The sequence below is a fragment of the Rhinopithecus roxellana genome, chromosome 20, assembly GCF_007565055.1.
Source record: "Rhinopithecus roxellana isolate Shanxi Qingling chromosome 20, ASM756505v1, whole genome shotgun sequence".
NCBI classification, from domain to species: domain Eukaryota; kingdom Metazoa; phylum Chordata; class Mammalia; order Primates; family Cercopithecidae; genus Rhinopithecus; species Rhinopithecus roxellana.
This window is the reverse complement of record NC_044568.1, coordinates 19,495,799-19,512,573: the sequence shown is the minus strand read 5'-3', so window position 1 is coordinate 19,512,573 and position 16,775 is coordinate 19,495,799. Positions and strand designations below refer to the sequence as shown.

At 62.2% G+C, this 16,775-nt stretch overlaps 1 protein-coding gene across 6 annotated transcripts in view; it reads right to left on the bottom strand.

Moving 5' to 3' along the window:
• The window catches only part of PIEZO1 (piezo type mechanosensitive ion channel component 1), a 74,814-nt gene that overhangs the window by 21,312 nt on the left and 36,727 nt on the right, over positions 1–16,775 (bottom strand). For all 6 annotated transcript variants that reach the window (XR_004055321.1, XM_030924323.1, XM_030924326.1 and 3 more), the window contains exons 2-10: positions 12,165–12,260; positions 5,250–5,372; positions 5,005–5,047; positions 4,680–4,818; positions 1,510–1,678; positions 1,166–1,379; positions 874–1,045; positions 668–754; positions 499–586 (exon numbers count right to left, since the gene is read on the bottom strand). Coding sequence is in view for 5 of the 6 variants with exons in the window: in XM_030924323.1 (XP_030780183.1) it covers positions 499–586; positions 668–754; positions 874–1,045; positions 1,166–1,379; positions 1,510–1,678; positions 4,680–4,818; positions 5,005–5,047; positions 5,250–5,372; positions 12,165–12,260 (1,131 nt within the window). In the remaining variant the exon portion in view is untranslated. The remainder of the gene's footprint in view (positions 1–498; positions 587–667; positions 755–873; positions 1,046–1,165; positions 1,380–1,509; positions 1,679–4,679; positions 4,819–5,004; positions 5,048–5,249; positions 5,373–12,164; positions 12,261–16,775) is intronic.

Here is a 16,775-nt window from a genome sequence, read left to right as displayed (position 1 = left end):
TGCACCTGAAGACTCTCGGGACCCCCACCCCAGGGCCCTGGCTTCACTTGCTTCATTCAGAAACACATTGCAAAATGGAAAATCAAGGGTTAGGGTAAAGAAAGAAAGTAGCCAGAAAGAGTCCTCAGGCCCTCCCAAGGCAACATGGCCAACACGGAGTTCCCAGGCCAGCCCCTGCCCTGGACAAGCAGCCTCCTGGGGCCACCGGCCCACCTTGAGCAGCTCCCAGAGCGAACAGCACAAGACAGTGTAGCCATGTTTTTTGGGGAGGGGTTGGGAGACTGGAGGGCCCCCCCATGGGGTCTTGGGGGTCAACCACGCAGCCACTCGGCTGCCCTGGGGGTCTCAGGTCAGGGACACCGACACATGGATGCCCTGGGCGCCCGAGGAGGTGGCAGGCAGAGGTGCAGTGCGAGCATGCGAGAGCGCCAGGCGGTCACCAGGGGGCAGCACCGGCCTCCCCCTTCCCAGCCGTACCTCGGAGTGCGCGGTACTTACCAGGCCGCTGCCGGATGGGGCTCTGGCCTGTCAGCTCGTGCACGATGCAGTTATCAGCCTCCGTGTCGGGTGCTGTGGGCACCACGTGCTGTGGGCAAGCAGTAGTGAGCCATGCAGGGGCTGGCCCAGCGCCCCCCACCCTGGCGCCTCCACCCAGCTGGCTGCTCACCTGGGCAGCCTCCCCATCCTGGGGCCACTGGTCCAGCTCTGCCAGCTCCAGCTCCCGAGTCTCGTCCCCCTTTGCCGCCTCCTTCCTCTGCAGAGACCAGCACCTTAAGCCCAGACCAGCTCCACACCCCACCCAGAGGCAGGAGGTCCTGAGACCAGCCCCATGGTCTGACCTCGGCCCACTCCCCAAGGGTGGCAGGTACTCACCTGGCCAGAGGGGCGGTGCACACGGAGCTTGCGCAGAGAGGCCGTGGCATAGCACAGCAGCAGCAGGATGCCGGGACTGGCATATATGGGCCAGTCCAGGCTGGTGTTGAGGACCAGCACGTGGGGGCTGGAACAGTTCGCAGGGCCCACAAAGTCCTTGAGACCCAGCACCCTGTCCAGAGAAGACCTGTCACTGCCCACCACCCCGGAGGCAGTGGGGCCACAGGGGCTAGACGGGCCAGGTGGGCACGACCGGGGGGGAGGGAAAAGGGGCTGTGTGGCAAGCCGTTACCTAGCCCAGATGCCGGCAGGTGGGAGCAGAGCCTGTGCCAAGGGCGTCTGGTAGCAGTAGAGGCAGATGAGATGTCCGGCGCCAAAGCAGCCCACTGCGACGCAGAGTCTGTTGAAGCCCAGAGTGCTGATGGGAAAGTGGCAGGCCCACCAGGTGCAGATAGCCAGGAAGACCAGCAGGTAGACGCTGGAGAGGGCCGAGGGGTGGGCGATGCCTGCGGGGCAGGGCAGGGGCACACAGGGTTGTACCTGGCTGGTGCCACATGTCCTGCTGTCTCCACAGTCCTCAGGGAACTCCAAGACCCCTCCCAGTGTGACTGCCGGTGCCCCTGCCTCAGTGCGTACCTGCCAGTGCAAGCAGGGTTACAGCCAGGACCCGCCCAGCCGCCACCAGCAGCCAGTGGGCAGTGACCCGGAAACGGGCGGCCAGCCGTGACCTCCGTGTAGTGGCCAGCGTTGCAGCTTCCTGCAGCCCTGCCGGGGGGCTGGCATCCACATCCCTCTCGTCATCATCCTGCCAAGGTCACGGGCAGGGGCAAGGTCAGGTGTATCACACTGAGGCCACCTCTGCAGCCCACATCTGCCCAGCCAGGAGAGCGGGAGGCGGCCACGTCCACAGCTGCCCCTCTGAGGGCCACAGGCCAGCCTCCCTGAGCACAGGCCCCAGCCGTCCCTGAGGTCTGCCTAACACCTTCCTACTTCCTCACTCGAGCTCACAGGCCCTGCAGGCCTTCCTGGTAGCAGCTCTCATGCTGGCCAAAGACCCAGGGTCTGTCCTGGCAAGTCCAGGCACGTGATGACCTTGCCAGGTATAGGCCAACCACAGGCTGTCCTAGAGCACCTCATCACCCTGAACCATGCACCCAGGGAGCAGCAGGGCCCTGTCTGCACCCCGAGGGGTCTCTAGAGACCAAGGGGGCCTGAGGGACATGGCCAGGCTCCAGGGTCTCCTGGGTACCCCTGCCAGCCTTCTGGGTGGCTGTGTCTAGAAGTTAGGGGTGGTACTCCTGCCCTCCCCGAGCCTCTGGGGAGACAGAGGTGGCCAGCTGCCTAGGAGAAGTGACAGGCCGGCCTGGGGTTGGGGGAGAGAGACTGGACAGGCCTGTTTTCCCTGGTCCTGACTAAAGATTTCCCAGAACACAGCCGTTTCCCAAATACAGGGGAAAGCCAGGGTGTGGTGGAAAGAACATGGCTCTCGTCAGATGCCCCGGCTCTGGCCTGGCTGCCAGCAGCCCAGTGTCCCCATCTATGACTTGGGGGCTCTCCTGGTGGCTGAGGTGCCAGGTGCCCAGGCTGAGAGCATAGGCTGTGGGGCTGGATGCTAGGCACCATCCCAGCTCTGACAGTCTCAGGCAAGTCACTTAGCTTCTCGGAGCCTGTTCCCCTTCTGTCAAACGGGATGGGGGCTCGACAGGACAGTTGAGTCAGACCAGTCCTGTCCTCACAGGCCTCCAGGGCTGCAGGGGCTGCTGGGAGGCTCCAAGGCCAGGAGAACAGGGAGATCAGGGCAGGAGAGGCCTGGACCCTGAGCCCACCCCTCTCAGAGACCACACAGCAGCCGGGGGCGAGGCTGGATCAGAACGCAGGGTGCCATCGCTCACACCCGGGGCTCTCCCACCAGACCTCAGAGCGCCAGGGCTGGGGCTGGAAGGGCTGAGCTCACCCCGTCCACAGCCTGGCCCTGGCCCTGGGAAATCTGAGCAGAGCCGTGAAAAATGAGCATTTCTGGGAGTGGAAAGAACAGAGGCAGCTGCTGTGGGAGGACAGGTGTGAGGCCACCGAGGGGCAGGCCCAGCCGTGACTTGGGGTGTGAGGCCACCGAGGGGCAGGCCTGGCCCTGATTTGGGCCCCACGTGCTGCGGCCACGCTGCAGACGACCCTCACCTCCTCCAGCGGCCAGCGCCCCTCGGGCTGGCTGGCTGGCACACTCTGCCGCATGCCTGCACACATGTTGTGTTGCCCGTATGTGGGAATGAGGGTCGCCCGGGGGCCCTGCCAGGCCAGGTCATGGGGCTTCTAGATCTGGGTTTCAGAATGGTGTCCTGGAGGTGCCTGGTGCCCCCACCTCACTCTGAAGTCTGTCCACGCTGGCCAGCCAGGGCGCAGCTGCATGCTCAGGCTCCCATCACACCAAGACGAAGCTGACCAGAATCCAGCCACCCAGCCCCTTCCCAGCAGCCAAGCTCCAGGAAGCTTGTGCCCCATGCCCTCGTCAGCATGGAGGGGCTGACGAGGGAGGGGCAGGTCTCTCAGAGGACAGGCAGCAGCACAGCACCCACAATGACTGGACCCCCTTAAATGCCCGGAAAAGCCAGTTGGCCTCCAGGTCCCCATTCCCGCCTCTGAAATGTGGGTGCCAGCCTTGCTCCATGGTGTGGGGACAGGACAGGCAGGAGAGCAGGCCACCTCTGCAGGCTGAGCAGCTGCACCCGACCTACTATGTGGCTTGGGGAGCCCCTTTCCCTCTCGGGGCTCCTCTGGAAGTTGAGGTCCATGTGCCTGGCAAGCATCAGCTGTCTGATGAGTGGGCGCTGGGAGGGTGAGGTGGGAGGAGGCTGGGTGCCTGGGGCAGGGAGTTCATGGGCCAGGACACCACGTGGCCATAAATCCCAGCTGAGCCTGGGGATGGCGAGTGTGGGACCGGGTAGGGGTGAGAGGGGCTGAGCAGCAGTGACGCCCCAGCTCACCCCCTGCCCGTGGGAGGCGGCCACAGCTCAGAGATTCCCAGGGCCAGACCTTGAAGTCTCATAGCAGCTGAAGTTCACTCTGCCTCCCACTCGGAGGACAGAGGCCCTGCTTCAGGCCCGTTGCTCCTGGGGCTGAGGCCCCTGCTGGGGCCGCCCCTTCTCAGCCCGTCTGCAGCGGCTCTCCAGCCAGACCCCCTGCCCAGCACTGCAGGTTCCCACCACCGCGTGGCCTCAGATAATCCCCCCGTGAAGAGTTTCTTTTTTTTTTTTTTCTGTTTTTTGAGACGGAGTCTCACTTTGTCGCTCAGGCTGGAGTGCAGTGGCCGGATCTCAGCTCACTGCAAGCTCCGCCTCCTGGGTTTAGGCCATTCTCCTGCCTCAGCCTCCTGAGTAGCTGGGACTACAGGCGCCCGCCACCTCGCCCGGCTAGTTTTTTGTATTTTTTAGTAGAGACGGGGTTTCACCGTGTTAGCCAGGATGGTCTCGATCTCCTGACTTCGTGATCCGCCCGTCTCGGCCTCCCAAAGTGCTGGGATTACAGGCTTGAGCCACCGCGCCCAGCCCCCGTGAAGAGTTTCTAAGGGCAAAACAGATGCCACCTCAGGGCCTGGAGGTTTCCCACCAGAGGCAGAGCCCGGGCAGAAACAGGTCTGAATGGATGGAACTGCAGGCTGGGCCCCGGGTGGGACGCAGAAGTTCCTCCCCTCTTTAACACCAACTTACAACTAAAAAGTCTACATTTGTTTTTAAAAGATTAACCCTCAAAATGGCTGAGACCAAAGCTCTCGAATGACCTCCCTGACACACGGGTGACGCAGCTTCCCTCACCAGCTCCTGCGTATGTGGGCTCTGCTGGGTGTTCCTTGCGAGGCGCCCGCAGAGGCCGAGGCAGACAGAGGAGACCACCAAGATGCCCAGGTCAGGGGCCACCAGCCGGATGGTGTTGGGGACGTCCTTCAGGTCCAGCCTGCGGAGAGCAGGGAGCAGCCACAGTCAGAGCAGGAGGACAGGTGCGGCGAGAGTGCGGATGGAATGTGGGTGAGTCTCCAGGTCCCCATCCCCCGTCTCCCATCCCTCCTGAGTCCCCCCACTTCCTGGGGCCTGAAATGCCCAAGGGAGGCTTGCTGGTTGGGGGTGGGGGGATGGTCTTAACCTTGTGACCCCTATGTGTCGCGAGAGGCTCTCCCAGCGGCTGCCTGCAGGGAAAGACAGAGGAACCCAGTCAGGCTCTGCCCAGCCAGCACCGCAGCCGTCATCCCTGGGGGGATTCACAGGGACCATCCAGGCCAGACATAAACCAGGCTGAGTAGACTCCCCCCAGGAAACTCAGGGTCACTGCATGGCCCTCTCCCTGACCCCCAGGATGGCTACCCCTGCCCCGCCCCCTCAGCAACTCACAGCTGGGTCCCAGGAGCTGGTCCAGGTGAGGCACAGTGTGCAGGCAGATCTGGAGAGCAAGATGGGCCACCAGGAAGAGCAGGCTGAGGCCCAGCAGTGCCCGCAGGATGCGGCCTGTGTGACCTGCGGCAGAGTGGGTGGGTGAGGCTGGTCCTGGGGACGGGGAGGGGCCCCAGCCCAGGCCACTCAGCCAGACACTAGCCCCCAGCCAGGTCAGAGCTCAGAGGCCTGAGACGCATGCCCGGCATGGACTCAGGACCCCGGCAGGCCGGCCGGCCGGCCCCACTCCCCATGCCTCCCCAGGGCCACTCGTGTCACTACTCTGACAAGGAGCCAGGCACCCTCCTGGGGGTGGCAGCAGGATAGGCCTGGGGCCCACAGGCAGGAAAAGGCCTCCCAGGCTTGGAGGATACCACCTGGAGTTTGCTCACTTATCCAGCAAATATCTGTCACCGTTCAGTTGTGGAAGCAGAGGAAATAAACACAAGGAGAGGTGAGAAGCTCCACCTCACCCCAGTGGGGGTGCAGTTGGATGGAGACCAAGGCATGGGGAGTGCCCCTGAGCAGCCGTGGCCAGGGTCCGGAGTGGCGAGGGGGCTCCCCGAGCAGCCGTGGCTGCTGTGGGAGCGGGGCCAGGATGGTTCTCGAGAAAAGTGGGGCAGGCAACTGCTTCCCTGGGGGCGGAGGGGCCGCAAGGAGAAGTCGCATCCCTATGCATGGTTCCCAGTCCCCATGGCAGCCCTGGCATTTCAGGCACCTGCTGTGCGCCAGGCTGGGCCCCAGACCGCACCCTCTCTCTCTGTGTACCTGCACCTGGCAGGAAGCGGCAGCACCATCCAGTTGCCCAGCAGCCTTGTCCTGCTCCCAGCTGCCTGTGGCCCCACTGGACTTAGCCCCCCAGCAGGGAGGCCTTGGGCTGCAGGGCGGGGGCTGGGCAGGCACGGCCTGTGGCTGGGGGCACTCAGGAGCCCTGGCTTCGCCTCTGCTCTCTACACGCATGTGGACAGCTCACCCTCCAGCAGGGGTCCGGACCAAACTCCTTGGCCCACCAGGTTCTGAGTCCTGAGCCCAGGGCTGTGGACAGCTTCCCTCTCCACCCCAGCGCCTTCTGGCTGGAGCCTCTAGGCCCTCACCCTGGGGCAGCGACTCCTGTACCACCAGCCACAAGAAAGTGCAGAGCAGCTGGGGCCCTTCTCACAACTTCCTGGAGCTCAGGGACAGTCAGGGTCTGGGTCTGGGTCCGAGGTGGTGAATGTCACCACACACCTGCCCTCTCTCGGCCTCGGGGCGCCAACTTAGGGCCTGTGTCCACTCTGTTCAGTGTTTTCGACAGTCGGTGTTAGGCAACAGACTTGGGATTGGCCTTGCACACTCAGCTCTTTCTGGAGTGATGACGCGTGACCCACGTCCAAGGCACCCTGCATATCCCTAAGCCTGACCACGAGGCAGCACTCAGGGATGCCTGGGACCCCCATCCGCACCGCCAGGCAGCTGAGGCAGCTTCTCACTCACGCCTTCCTAGGGTTGCCCCAGGCCCTGACCTGCTGACCCTACAGCTATGACCTCTGACCTGTGGAGGGTGGGAGGGGTGAGCAGGAGGGAGAGTGGGAAGGAGAAATGGAAAACAGAGACCAGGAAGGGAGGCTGCAGCCCCAGCACGAACAGGAGCCACCACTAGTGGGGGCCGGGCAGGGCTCCTGAAAGACAGGACCTTCCAGGGCCTCCCTGCCCCGAACCCACAGGGGCCGGGCTTCTCACTGCTCAGAACCCCGGGGCCAGGCTCATACGTGCTGCGCCAGCCCCTCTTCAGCAGAGCACAAGTCTGGCAGCAGGAGGGCACCAGGCAGGGGCCCCGCGTCTCCGCCTCTGTCACTGTGGAGTGACAGGAGGGCACCGACCCAGGGAATGGGCTCCTGCCAGGCCTGCCCAGGCACCTGGGCTGTGCGTCCTGCTCGCCGCATCCTCCAGCCTGACGTTGAAGTGACCTTGCCAGTGGGGCCCTCCGTGGCACTGGGCACTCAGGGAGAGCACGTGCCATTGCAGAAGGTATTCTGAGTCCTACAGAGAGGGACCCACAGGGCACCTGCCCCATAGGCACGTGGGGCTCCTGCTGGTGCTGTCAAGGACCCCCGGGCACTGAGAGGACATCTGGGCCCTTGAACAACCAGGCTGATAGGTTCCCTGCACACACGATCCAGCAACCTGGGAAGGAAGTGCCTGACCAGAGACCCCTGGGCAGGGAGGGGCTCCCAGGCCACCTGGCTCCCGCCCTCCTGCCTTGCCCTGCACAATGACAGTCCAGGATATCCGTCTCTGGCTCCAACTCGGAGGTCACTGCCTCCCTGTTGTCTTCCTCCTTCCCCTTTCCCTGCCTCCTTCCTGGTTCAGTTCTCGCGCTGGCCCGAGTGGCCTGGTCTGGACGTGTTAGAACGGCTGGGCCATGATCCCTCCCGCAGGGTCGAGGGAGCCGCAGCCGGTCCTGGAGGCCACCCCTGGCTGTGTGGCACAACCGCTCCTGCCTGGGCTGGATCAGACGAGGGAGTTGAGAGTTTGAGGGGCAGCCCCGGAAGAGACACTGCTGGAGACGGGAGGGGCCAGAACGTGCAGAAGGACCGAGGTCCTGCTGCCCTGCCCGGGGCAGGGGGGTGCACACAGAGGCCGAGGGGCACCCTGACACTGGCCCTCTTCTCCCATGCAGACAGCATGACCTCTAAGGGTCAGATGACTTTCTCCTTCCTCCACCTGCAGCCCCTGCCCCCGCCCACCCCCTCACGCTCCCCCTGCAGGTCCCGCCCCCAAATGCAAAGCTGCGAAAGCCAGGCTGAGCCGAGGGTGGAGATCAGGCCACCTCCTCAGGGACCCACTGCTGCCTCTTCCAGGAGCCCAGGAGGCCCAGTGGGGTCTCCTGCCCCGGACTCCAACTCCCTCCCGGCAGGACACACCCTGCAGGCCACGGCCCAGCTTACAGTGGTCTCTCCATCCTGGGAAAGGGAGTGAGAGGAGGCTTGGGCCAGGGACCCGCCCAGCTCTGGCAGGCAGCCGCCCATCAGCCTTTGTTCCTGAACCACTGTGCGGCCCCGGCCCATCCGCTCCCTGCTGGAGGGAGCCCGTGGGGAACGGACTGTTCTTGCCACCCCTATCCATGGCAGGGGAGGGGCTCAGCATGGCCCTTGCCCGCCCGGAAGAAGGTGCAGGGGGCCGGGCACAGTGGCTCACACCTTTGGGAGGCTGAGGCGGGTGGATCACCTCAGGTCAGGAGTTCGAGACCAGCCTGGCCAACATGGTGAAACCCTGTTTCTACTAAAAATACAAAAATTAGCCAGGCGTGGTGATGGGCACCTGTAATCTCAGCTACTCAGGAGGCTGAAGCAGGAGAATCACTTTTACTTGAACCCGGGAAGCAGAGCTTGCAGTGAGCTGAGATTGCACCACTGCACTCCAGCCTGGGCGACAGAACAGACACTGTCTCAAAAAAAAAAAAAGTGCCGGGCTCCCCTTCCAGCTTGTAGGGCTCTCAGGAGGAAGCAGGAAGGGGCGGGGAGGCCCCAGGGCACCACAGACCGGATGGTTGACAGAGCATGGACCTCCCCCAGAGCCGGAGCCCTTGGACCCCTGCCCAGCCTGCAAAGGCCCAGGGGCCCCACCATGGCAACGTCCTGATGAGTGGTCCATAGACACCACCCCACACCTGCTGGACGAGGGCCGGGCCTGATCCGTGGGGAGTGTGGAGCTGCCCTGAGTCTGATCCTTGGGATGTGCATGGAGCCCCCTGGAACCCGATCCTTGGGATGTGCATGGAGCCCCCCGGAACCCGATCCGTGGGGTGTGCATGGAGCCCCCCGGCACCCGATCTGTGGGGTGTGCATGGGGCCCCCCGGCACCCGATCCGTGGGGTGTGCATGGGGCCCCCCGGAACCCGATCCGTGGGGTGTGCATGGGGCCCCCCGGAACCCGATCCGTGGGACCAGCCAAGGGACCCAGGGTGCTTTGAGGCTGAGCCATGACGCCCACCAGCGACTGAGCCAGGGCTGAGCTGCGGGGCCACGAGAGGGGGCTTTGGAGGCAGAGGATGGAGACTCCACAAGGCTGGCAGAGCAGGGGACCAGTGAGGCTGAAGAGGGTGGCGGGGCCTCCCTGCAGGGGGCATGGTGAGATGGGGGGGTGGTCTCTCTCCAGACAGCAGGGTCAGTCTTGGAGGTGGGTTTTATCCTAAGGCAGGATAGGGCTTCTGAGTCCCTAAATGACAAGCAGGTCTCTGGGAGCCGACCCCTGTGGCTCTGCCTGCAGCCCCGCCTGGAGCACCAGGCTCTATTCCCACTGCCCCAGCCCCTCTCCTCCCTGCTCAGTCTGAGCTCAACCTCCAGCCCTGTAAGGGTCAGGCTGACGCCTACAGGGGGACCAAGGCCCGGATGGCGTCAAACCTTCCACCAGGGCCGCGCCAAGCCCAGCAGCTGCACAAATCATAAAGCCCCGGGCACTCGGCTGGGGCAAGCCTCACACTTTCCTCTCCCTCCCGGAAAACTGGGCAGTGTCTCCATCTCTGAAGGGCCCCTGAGGAGGCTCAGGCAGGGAAGTCCTCCCGGGTCCACTCCAAATCTTCCCAGCCCAGCTCCTCCCCTGGCCTGGCTGGGCGCCTGACTTCCCTCACTGCCGATTAAAGGAAAGTGTTTCCAGTTGCGCCCGGGGCATGAAATATTTACGGAACAAACGGGGAAACGCCAGGGGCCCGGGAACAGATAGAACCGGCTCCACAGAGCAAAGGGGAGGCGCAGGATGGGGACCAGGACGGGGAGGTGCCCACCCATCCACAGTCATGCATCCTGGAGAGGTTTGGGCCTCAGGTCCCAGCGACTCCCAGCACTCGGCTGCACTGGGCCCCTCCCCGAAATGCCTCTCTGCACCCCTGAATTCTACCCGTGACCCAGTATCAGTGCCTGCGCTGGGCACAGTGACTCACACCTGTAATCTCAGCATCTTGGGGGGCTGAGGCAGGAGGATCACTTGAGCCCAGGAGGTGGAGGCTGCAATGAGCCATGATCATGCCACTGCTCTCCAGCCCGGGAAACCAAGCAAGACCCCCATTCAAAAAAAGAAAGAAAAAAAAAAAAAAAGCCAAGCACGGTAGCTCACACCTGTAATCCTGGCCGAGGCGGGTGGACCACCTGAGGTCAGGAGTTCAAGACCAGCCTGACCAACATGGTAAAACCCCTGTCTCTAAAAAAATACAAAAATTACCCGGGCATGATGGTGGGTGCCTACAACCCCAGCTACTCGGGAGGCCGAGGCGAGAGAATCCCTTGAACCCGGGAGACGGAGGTTGCAGTGAGCCGAGATTGTGCCACTGCACTCCAGCCTGGGTGACAGAGCAAGACTCCGTCTCAAAAAAGTAAGTCAAAAAGACCAGTGCCCACCCCAAAGCACCCTGAGCTAGGAGGGAGCCTGTGGGATGCTTCCAGCCAGATGTTGTGAGGCTGGAGGGTGGCCTCCCACCTGCAGCTGGCAGAATGATGGACCCCAAAGATGCCTGCATCCCAGCTCACACACAGAGGGGAGTCCAGGCAGCAGACAAAAGCTGCTCAACAGCTGATCTTAAACCAGCGAGGTCAGCCTGGATTAGCCGGGTAGGCAGATGGGACACAGCCACAGGGTTACCGTAGGGGGAGAGGGAGCAGGAGAAACGGGGTGTGATCCTGACCCCACCCCACCGGCTCTGGAGATGGAGGGAGGGGCCCCAAGCCCAGGAAGGTAGGCGCCTGGAGCAGCTGGAAGAGGAAGCAAATCTTCCCCAGAGTGCCCTGGAAAAACGCAGCCCGGTGGACACCTCACAGCCATGGACAGGCCCCCATGCAGCCAGCCTGCTGCGTCCAGCACCTCCCAGAAGGGTGGTGCCCAAGAGCGTGTCCCCACAGTCATGCCCCCCGGTCCTGCTTGGCCTCTTCTCCGCCCTCTGCTGGGGAAGGTCTCTTGTTCGCTCCACTTGCCCTCCCCCTGGGGACCTTCCTTCCTTTCAGCTGCTCTTCACCCTCCAAAACCCAAAGGCCAGCAGAGGGCCCAGCCCCACCCACGTTTGGCCCATGGCCTTTGGGGACACGTCTCTGAGTGTTTGTTCCAAAAACCGCTCTCCTAAAACGTGGGCACAAAATGGACATGGCCCGCACAGGGCAGGTAGGTGACACGTCACAGGATGGAGGGTTCGCCGCCACCCTCGTCACCCAGGCTGCAGGCTTGGCGTGTGGACTCACTGCCCTCTGTTTGGAGGATACGGGAGAGAAACACAGTTCTGGCCCAGCTCAGACCCCAAGGTGGTTCCCAAGGGGGGCCCCAGCTCCCCCCCAGCAAGTGGGTCAAGGTCAACTGAGGTCCAGCCCCACGGCGGGCAGCGGGAGGGCGGGAGAGGCGGCTGGAAATTCCAGGCTGCCAGAGCCTTAGCAGGGAGGAAAAGTGCCTGGAGCCCACAGGGAGAGAACAGTTGGGGCCCACCCACTCCCTGTGGCCTCCCAGGGGACACAGGGACTCCACCCGTATGGCCCCCTTTGCCTCCAACAGCCCCTGCAACATGGATCAGAAAAGATTCTGAGCTTAGCTTGGGGTCTACGATTAAAATAAGCAGCTTTGATGGCTGGCGTAGTGGCTCACAGCTATAATTGCAGCTACTTGGGAGACTGAGGTGCGAGGATTACTTTAACCCGGGATGCGGAGGTTGCAGTAAGCCAAGATTGCGCCACTGCACTCCAGCCTGGCCGACAGAGTGAGACTCCATCACAAAAAAAAAAAAGAAAAAATAAATTTCTCTCAGGACCCCTCACCTTTCACCCCGGGACAGTTGAAGGTGAGGAAAGCTGTATGAATTCTGGCCCCAAACGAATGTCCACCCCCTCCCACCCTGAGAGCACGGACGGGGTCCCCTGGCCTTACCTTGGAGGCTGTGCCGGGTGGGGCCAGGGAACCAGGGCAGCAGCAGCAGGAAGAGCAGGTAGACCAGCGAGAGCCCGCTGAAACGGAGCAGGCAGGCTGCGGGGAGATGGACGTCAGCTGCGTCACCAACAGAGGATGGCCAGCCCCCACCCCAGAGGACAGCGCACCCACGGCCCAGCTCGTCACACCCCCGAGGCCATGTGCCCTGTGAGTGCTGCCCTGGGTCAGAGCCACGGAAGCCCCCATAAGCTTCCGTACGCATCTCATGCACACCACGCCATGGGCACCAGCCTCCCAGTGGGGCACTGAGGTTGTGGCCCATCTTCCTACCTTGCTTTTCTTCCTTTAAAAATGCTATTCTTGGGCCAGGCACGGTGGCTCACGCCTGTAATCCCAGCACTTTGGGAGGCCAAGGCAGGCGGATCACTTGAGGTCAGGAGTTCAAGACCAGCCTGGCCATGGTGAAACCCCGTCTCTACTAAAGATATAAAAATTAGCCAGGCGTGATGGCGGGCACCTGTAATCCCAGCTACTTGGGAGGCTGAGGCGGGAGAATCGCTTGAACCTGGGAGGTGGAGGCTGCACCGAGATCATGCCACTGCACTCCAGCCTGGGTGACAGAGCAAGACTCCATCTCAAAAAACAATCAAACAAAAAAAATGCTATGATTCCTGCACCCAGCACGTGTCTGGGAGCCCTCGCACAGGTATGGGGCAGTGGGACACAGTGTGCCCTCAGCCCAAACGCTCTACGTGGCTGCACTCGCCACAGCCGCCGCACTGTGTCCCGTGTCTGCCCTCCTGCCTCTCCCAGAAGGTCCTGGGGCCTGGCCTCCCACCCTCAGCCTGAGAGCCTGGCCAGTGTTTGCATCAGTCCCAACCACACAGCTCCCACCTGGGGTTTGCCTGGCACTTGCACTGATCTGATAGGGTCCGGAGTCAGGGAGGCCGTGCCTGCCACGCTCTAGCCAGACCTGCTTCCTCCTAAGAACGTGAGGTTTGTCAGGAGATGAGGGGTGGGACCTGATGTGGTATCCTTGCAGAGGACCTGGGGGACCACTCAGCCTTTCTGGGGCTACCGGAGAGGACACTGGGACTGGAAAGGCGCCTCCAGCTGCCTGAGGGGCACCAGCAGTCCACCCTCCACCCTCCATCCACCCTCCAGCCACAGGGCCCTGGTCAGAAGGCTGAGGAAGGAGGCCACAGTGAGCTCAGACCCGTGTCCAAGCAAGACCCCCAGCTGCCGCTCCCACCATGACCCCAAAGTCCCAGCCAGGGTGTAGCCAACAGGGTCCCTCCATAGTCTGCTTCTGTGCCCAGGGGAGGCCATGTGTGCCACCGTCTGCCCCATCCTTGGTGCCACAGGAGCTCCGGAAAGTCTTCTGGAAGGAGGCCCAACCCAGCCCAGCTCTCACCTTGACACCCGCCTGCCCCTCAGTCCCCAGGACCCGAGCCTCACCCTAGACCAGAGGCACGGAAAACGCAGGGTGAGTTAGAGGAGGCACAGGCAGAGAAGACCCCGACCCCCACGGACAGCACGGGAGGCCTGGCCTTTCAGCCTGGGGGGCCTCCAGGCCCGTCTCCCCATTGGCACCATGGGGTTGATGCTTGCACCTGAAAGGGCCAGGGGCGCATGGCAAACTCAGCAAGCAGAGCCCCTCCCTTCCCACCCTCAGCAGCTTCACCCTTCCACCCTCCCAGAAGCAGACACGACAGATTCACGCTCGGGACTGCTACGGGCTCAAGGCGGCCTCGGCTTAGCACACGCGTCGCAGAGTCCAGGGCTCCAGGGGGCACCGCCCGCCCTGCTGGACACAGCAGCCTTCCCCAGCTCCCCCAGGAGCCCTCCCTGAAGTTAACATCCCCTCTTCCTCCCATTAATGCATCAAGCATAGCCATCGGCGCCATGCTTTTAAATCTACAGTTTTTTGATGATTATACAAAATCAATAAGATCTGGCCCAAGAGGCAGCAGGAAAATGCATTCATGGCAAAGACTTCTGAAGTTCGCGCTTATTCCCTAGAGCTGCACTTTTCAGCTGGGTGGGTTCTGCCCCAGCCCTGTCCTCAGAGAAGGCGGCACCTCCCCTCTGCACCTGTCCGGCCAGGTGGCAGCCGTCCGTGCGTCCATCAGAGCAGAGGAGCTCACAGTCTGACCTGCCAGGAATGGCCAATGCTGAAGAAGTTCAGGTGCACCAGGGTTGGGTTCAAAGCCCGTGGCAGGGTGCCCTAGTGTGGCGTGGACACCAGGCAGGGCTCCTGGAGGCAGAAGCGGAGGTCCTGGGGATGAAGGTCACCAGACCCTGAGGCTGTGGGGAGGCCAGTGAGGTCGTACCGTGGGTGCGGTTTCCTTTGGGAAACCGAAGAAGTTCTAGAGACGGGTGTCGGTGACAGCTGCACAACTACGGGAATGTGTTTACCGCTGCTGACCTGTGCCCTTAAATGTGGCTAACATGACAAACTTTAGGCCAGGTGTGGTGGCTCACGCCTGTAATCCCAGCACTTTGGGAGGCCAAGGCAGGCGGATCACTTGAGCCCAGGAGTTCGAGACCAGACTGGGCAACATGGAGACCCGATCTCTACACAAAAATACAAAAATTAGCCAGGGATGAAGGTGCATGCCCCTGGTTCCAGCTACTCGGGGAGGCTGAGGCGGGAGGATCACTTGAGCCCAGGAGGCTGAGGCTGCAGTGAGCCATGATCGTGCTGCTGTGCTCTAGCCTGGGTGACAGGGTGAGATCATCTCAAGAAACAAACTATAGGCCGGGCACGGTGGCTCACGCCTGTAATCGCAGCACTTTGGGAGGCCGAGACGGGCGGATCACGAGGTCAGGAGATCGAGACCATCCTGGCTAACATGGTGAAACCCCGTCTCTACTAAAAAAAAAAATACAAAAAACTAGCCGGGCGAGGTGGCGGGCGCCTGTAGTCCCAGCTACTCGGGAGGCTGAGGCAGGAGAATGGCGTAAACCCGGGAGGCGGAGCTTGCAGTGAGCTGAGATCCGGCCACTGCACTCCAGCCTGGGCGACAGAGCGAGACTCTGCCTCAAAAAAAAAAAAAAAAAGAAAAGAAAAGAAACAAACTATAAAATGGCAAGTTTTATGGATGTATATTTTGCCAGAATAAAAAAATAACCAGCCCCTGAAATCTGCAAAGAATTGTCAGAAGCCAGAGCCTGAGGCTGCAAGGGGCTGGGGCTGGAGAAGAGGCAGGTGCAGGGGCTGAGGATGGAGATGAGGGAGGGCCTGGAGCCGGAGGCCTCCCTGACTGCCCTGCCCCTGGCCGAGCCAGAGGGGAACCTTGAGGGGCAGAGTGGAGTCAAAGGCAGAGGATGATGGAGGGCGTGGGAGGCACTTTGACAGGGGTTCCCCAGCAGCTGAACGTCACCTGGCAGGGCAAGTCCCCTGCCTGAGACCAGGACCCACCACAGGCCTGCCCTGGGGTGACCAGCAACATGCCCCCCAGAGTTTGTTCACTCATTCATTCATTCATTCATTCAATACCCAGCAGGTCCCACCAGGCAGCAGGCTTGGTCTAGGGTCTGGGGACACGGTGGACACTTGGACAGAAAGCTAAGGCTTGTCCCAGTGGTGGTCACTCACCAACAACACAGACAAGGAAAAGGCTCAGAGAGGCAGAGGGCTACTTAGCCCAGAGCCCACCCGCCGCCCCCAGAGCCCACCCACTCGCCCGGGGATGGGCTGAGACAGGCGGGCCCTGGCTGGTCTCCCTGGCGCCATCTTTTCTGTCAGCCTTGCCGCAGACACCAAGCAGAGGCGGCCTGAGGGGTGGGATGAGAAGGGGGCTCGGGGTTACAGCCCAGCCCACCATTCCTCCCATTATCTGGTCTTGGGGTCCTCGGAGTAGCCAGCTGGCAGGGCAGGAGTGAGGAGCAGCCAATGCTCCAATCCCCCCATTTTCAGATGGGATGGGCTCTGAGAGGGGAGGAGCTCCTGAGAGTGGTCAGGACCCAGGTCTAGGTGTCCTGGCCACAGGGTCACAGCTTTTTGAAACACTCCTTGTATCTACCTGTGTAGTCTATGCGGCCGGCGGTGCTGTTGGATGGTCTAAGTGTGTTGATGTGGCCTCAACTGTGACTTTGTGGGCTAGAGTCAGAGGGGGAGACAACAGAGCAGGCTGCCTGGAGGTGGCGGCATTACTTTTGGCCTTGAAGGCTGGCTCCAACTTAGGGCAAGTCAGAAGCTTCATGGATCAGGCTCAGGTAGAGAAGGAAGAAATTCAGCCAGAGGAGAGGTGGGGCCTGAGACAATCCAAGGAGCGAGGACAGGAACCTGCCCTGCCCTATGGCTCCCACGTTCCCACCAGGAGCTGCCCAGCCTGGGCCTGTGACCCCGTGAGGATAGTACCTTTTCCTGAGTCAGCAGCAATGGGATAGGGTCAGAGAGAGCGGTGGCTCCTGACCCCCAACCCCTCGCCCCACCAGCACACGCCTCTTTGTGGCCCACATCCAGCCCCTCGGGAAGCAGAGAGCCAAGCCATCACCCATCCACAGACCCTCATCCGACAGCTGAGGGAAGCACAGCCGGGAGGGGAGAGGCTGCCCCCACGGTAGCTGCTGGGCCCCTCAGTGTCCAAGGGCTGGGCTGGCCTC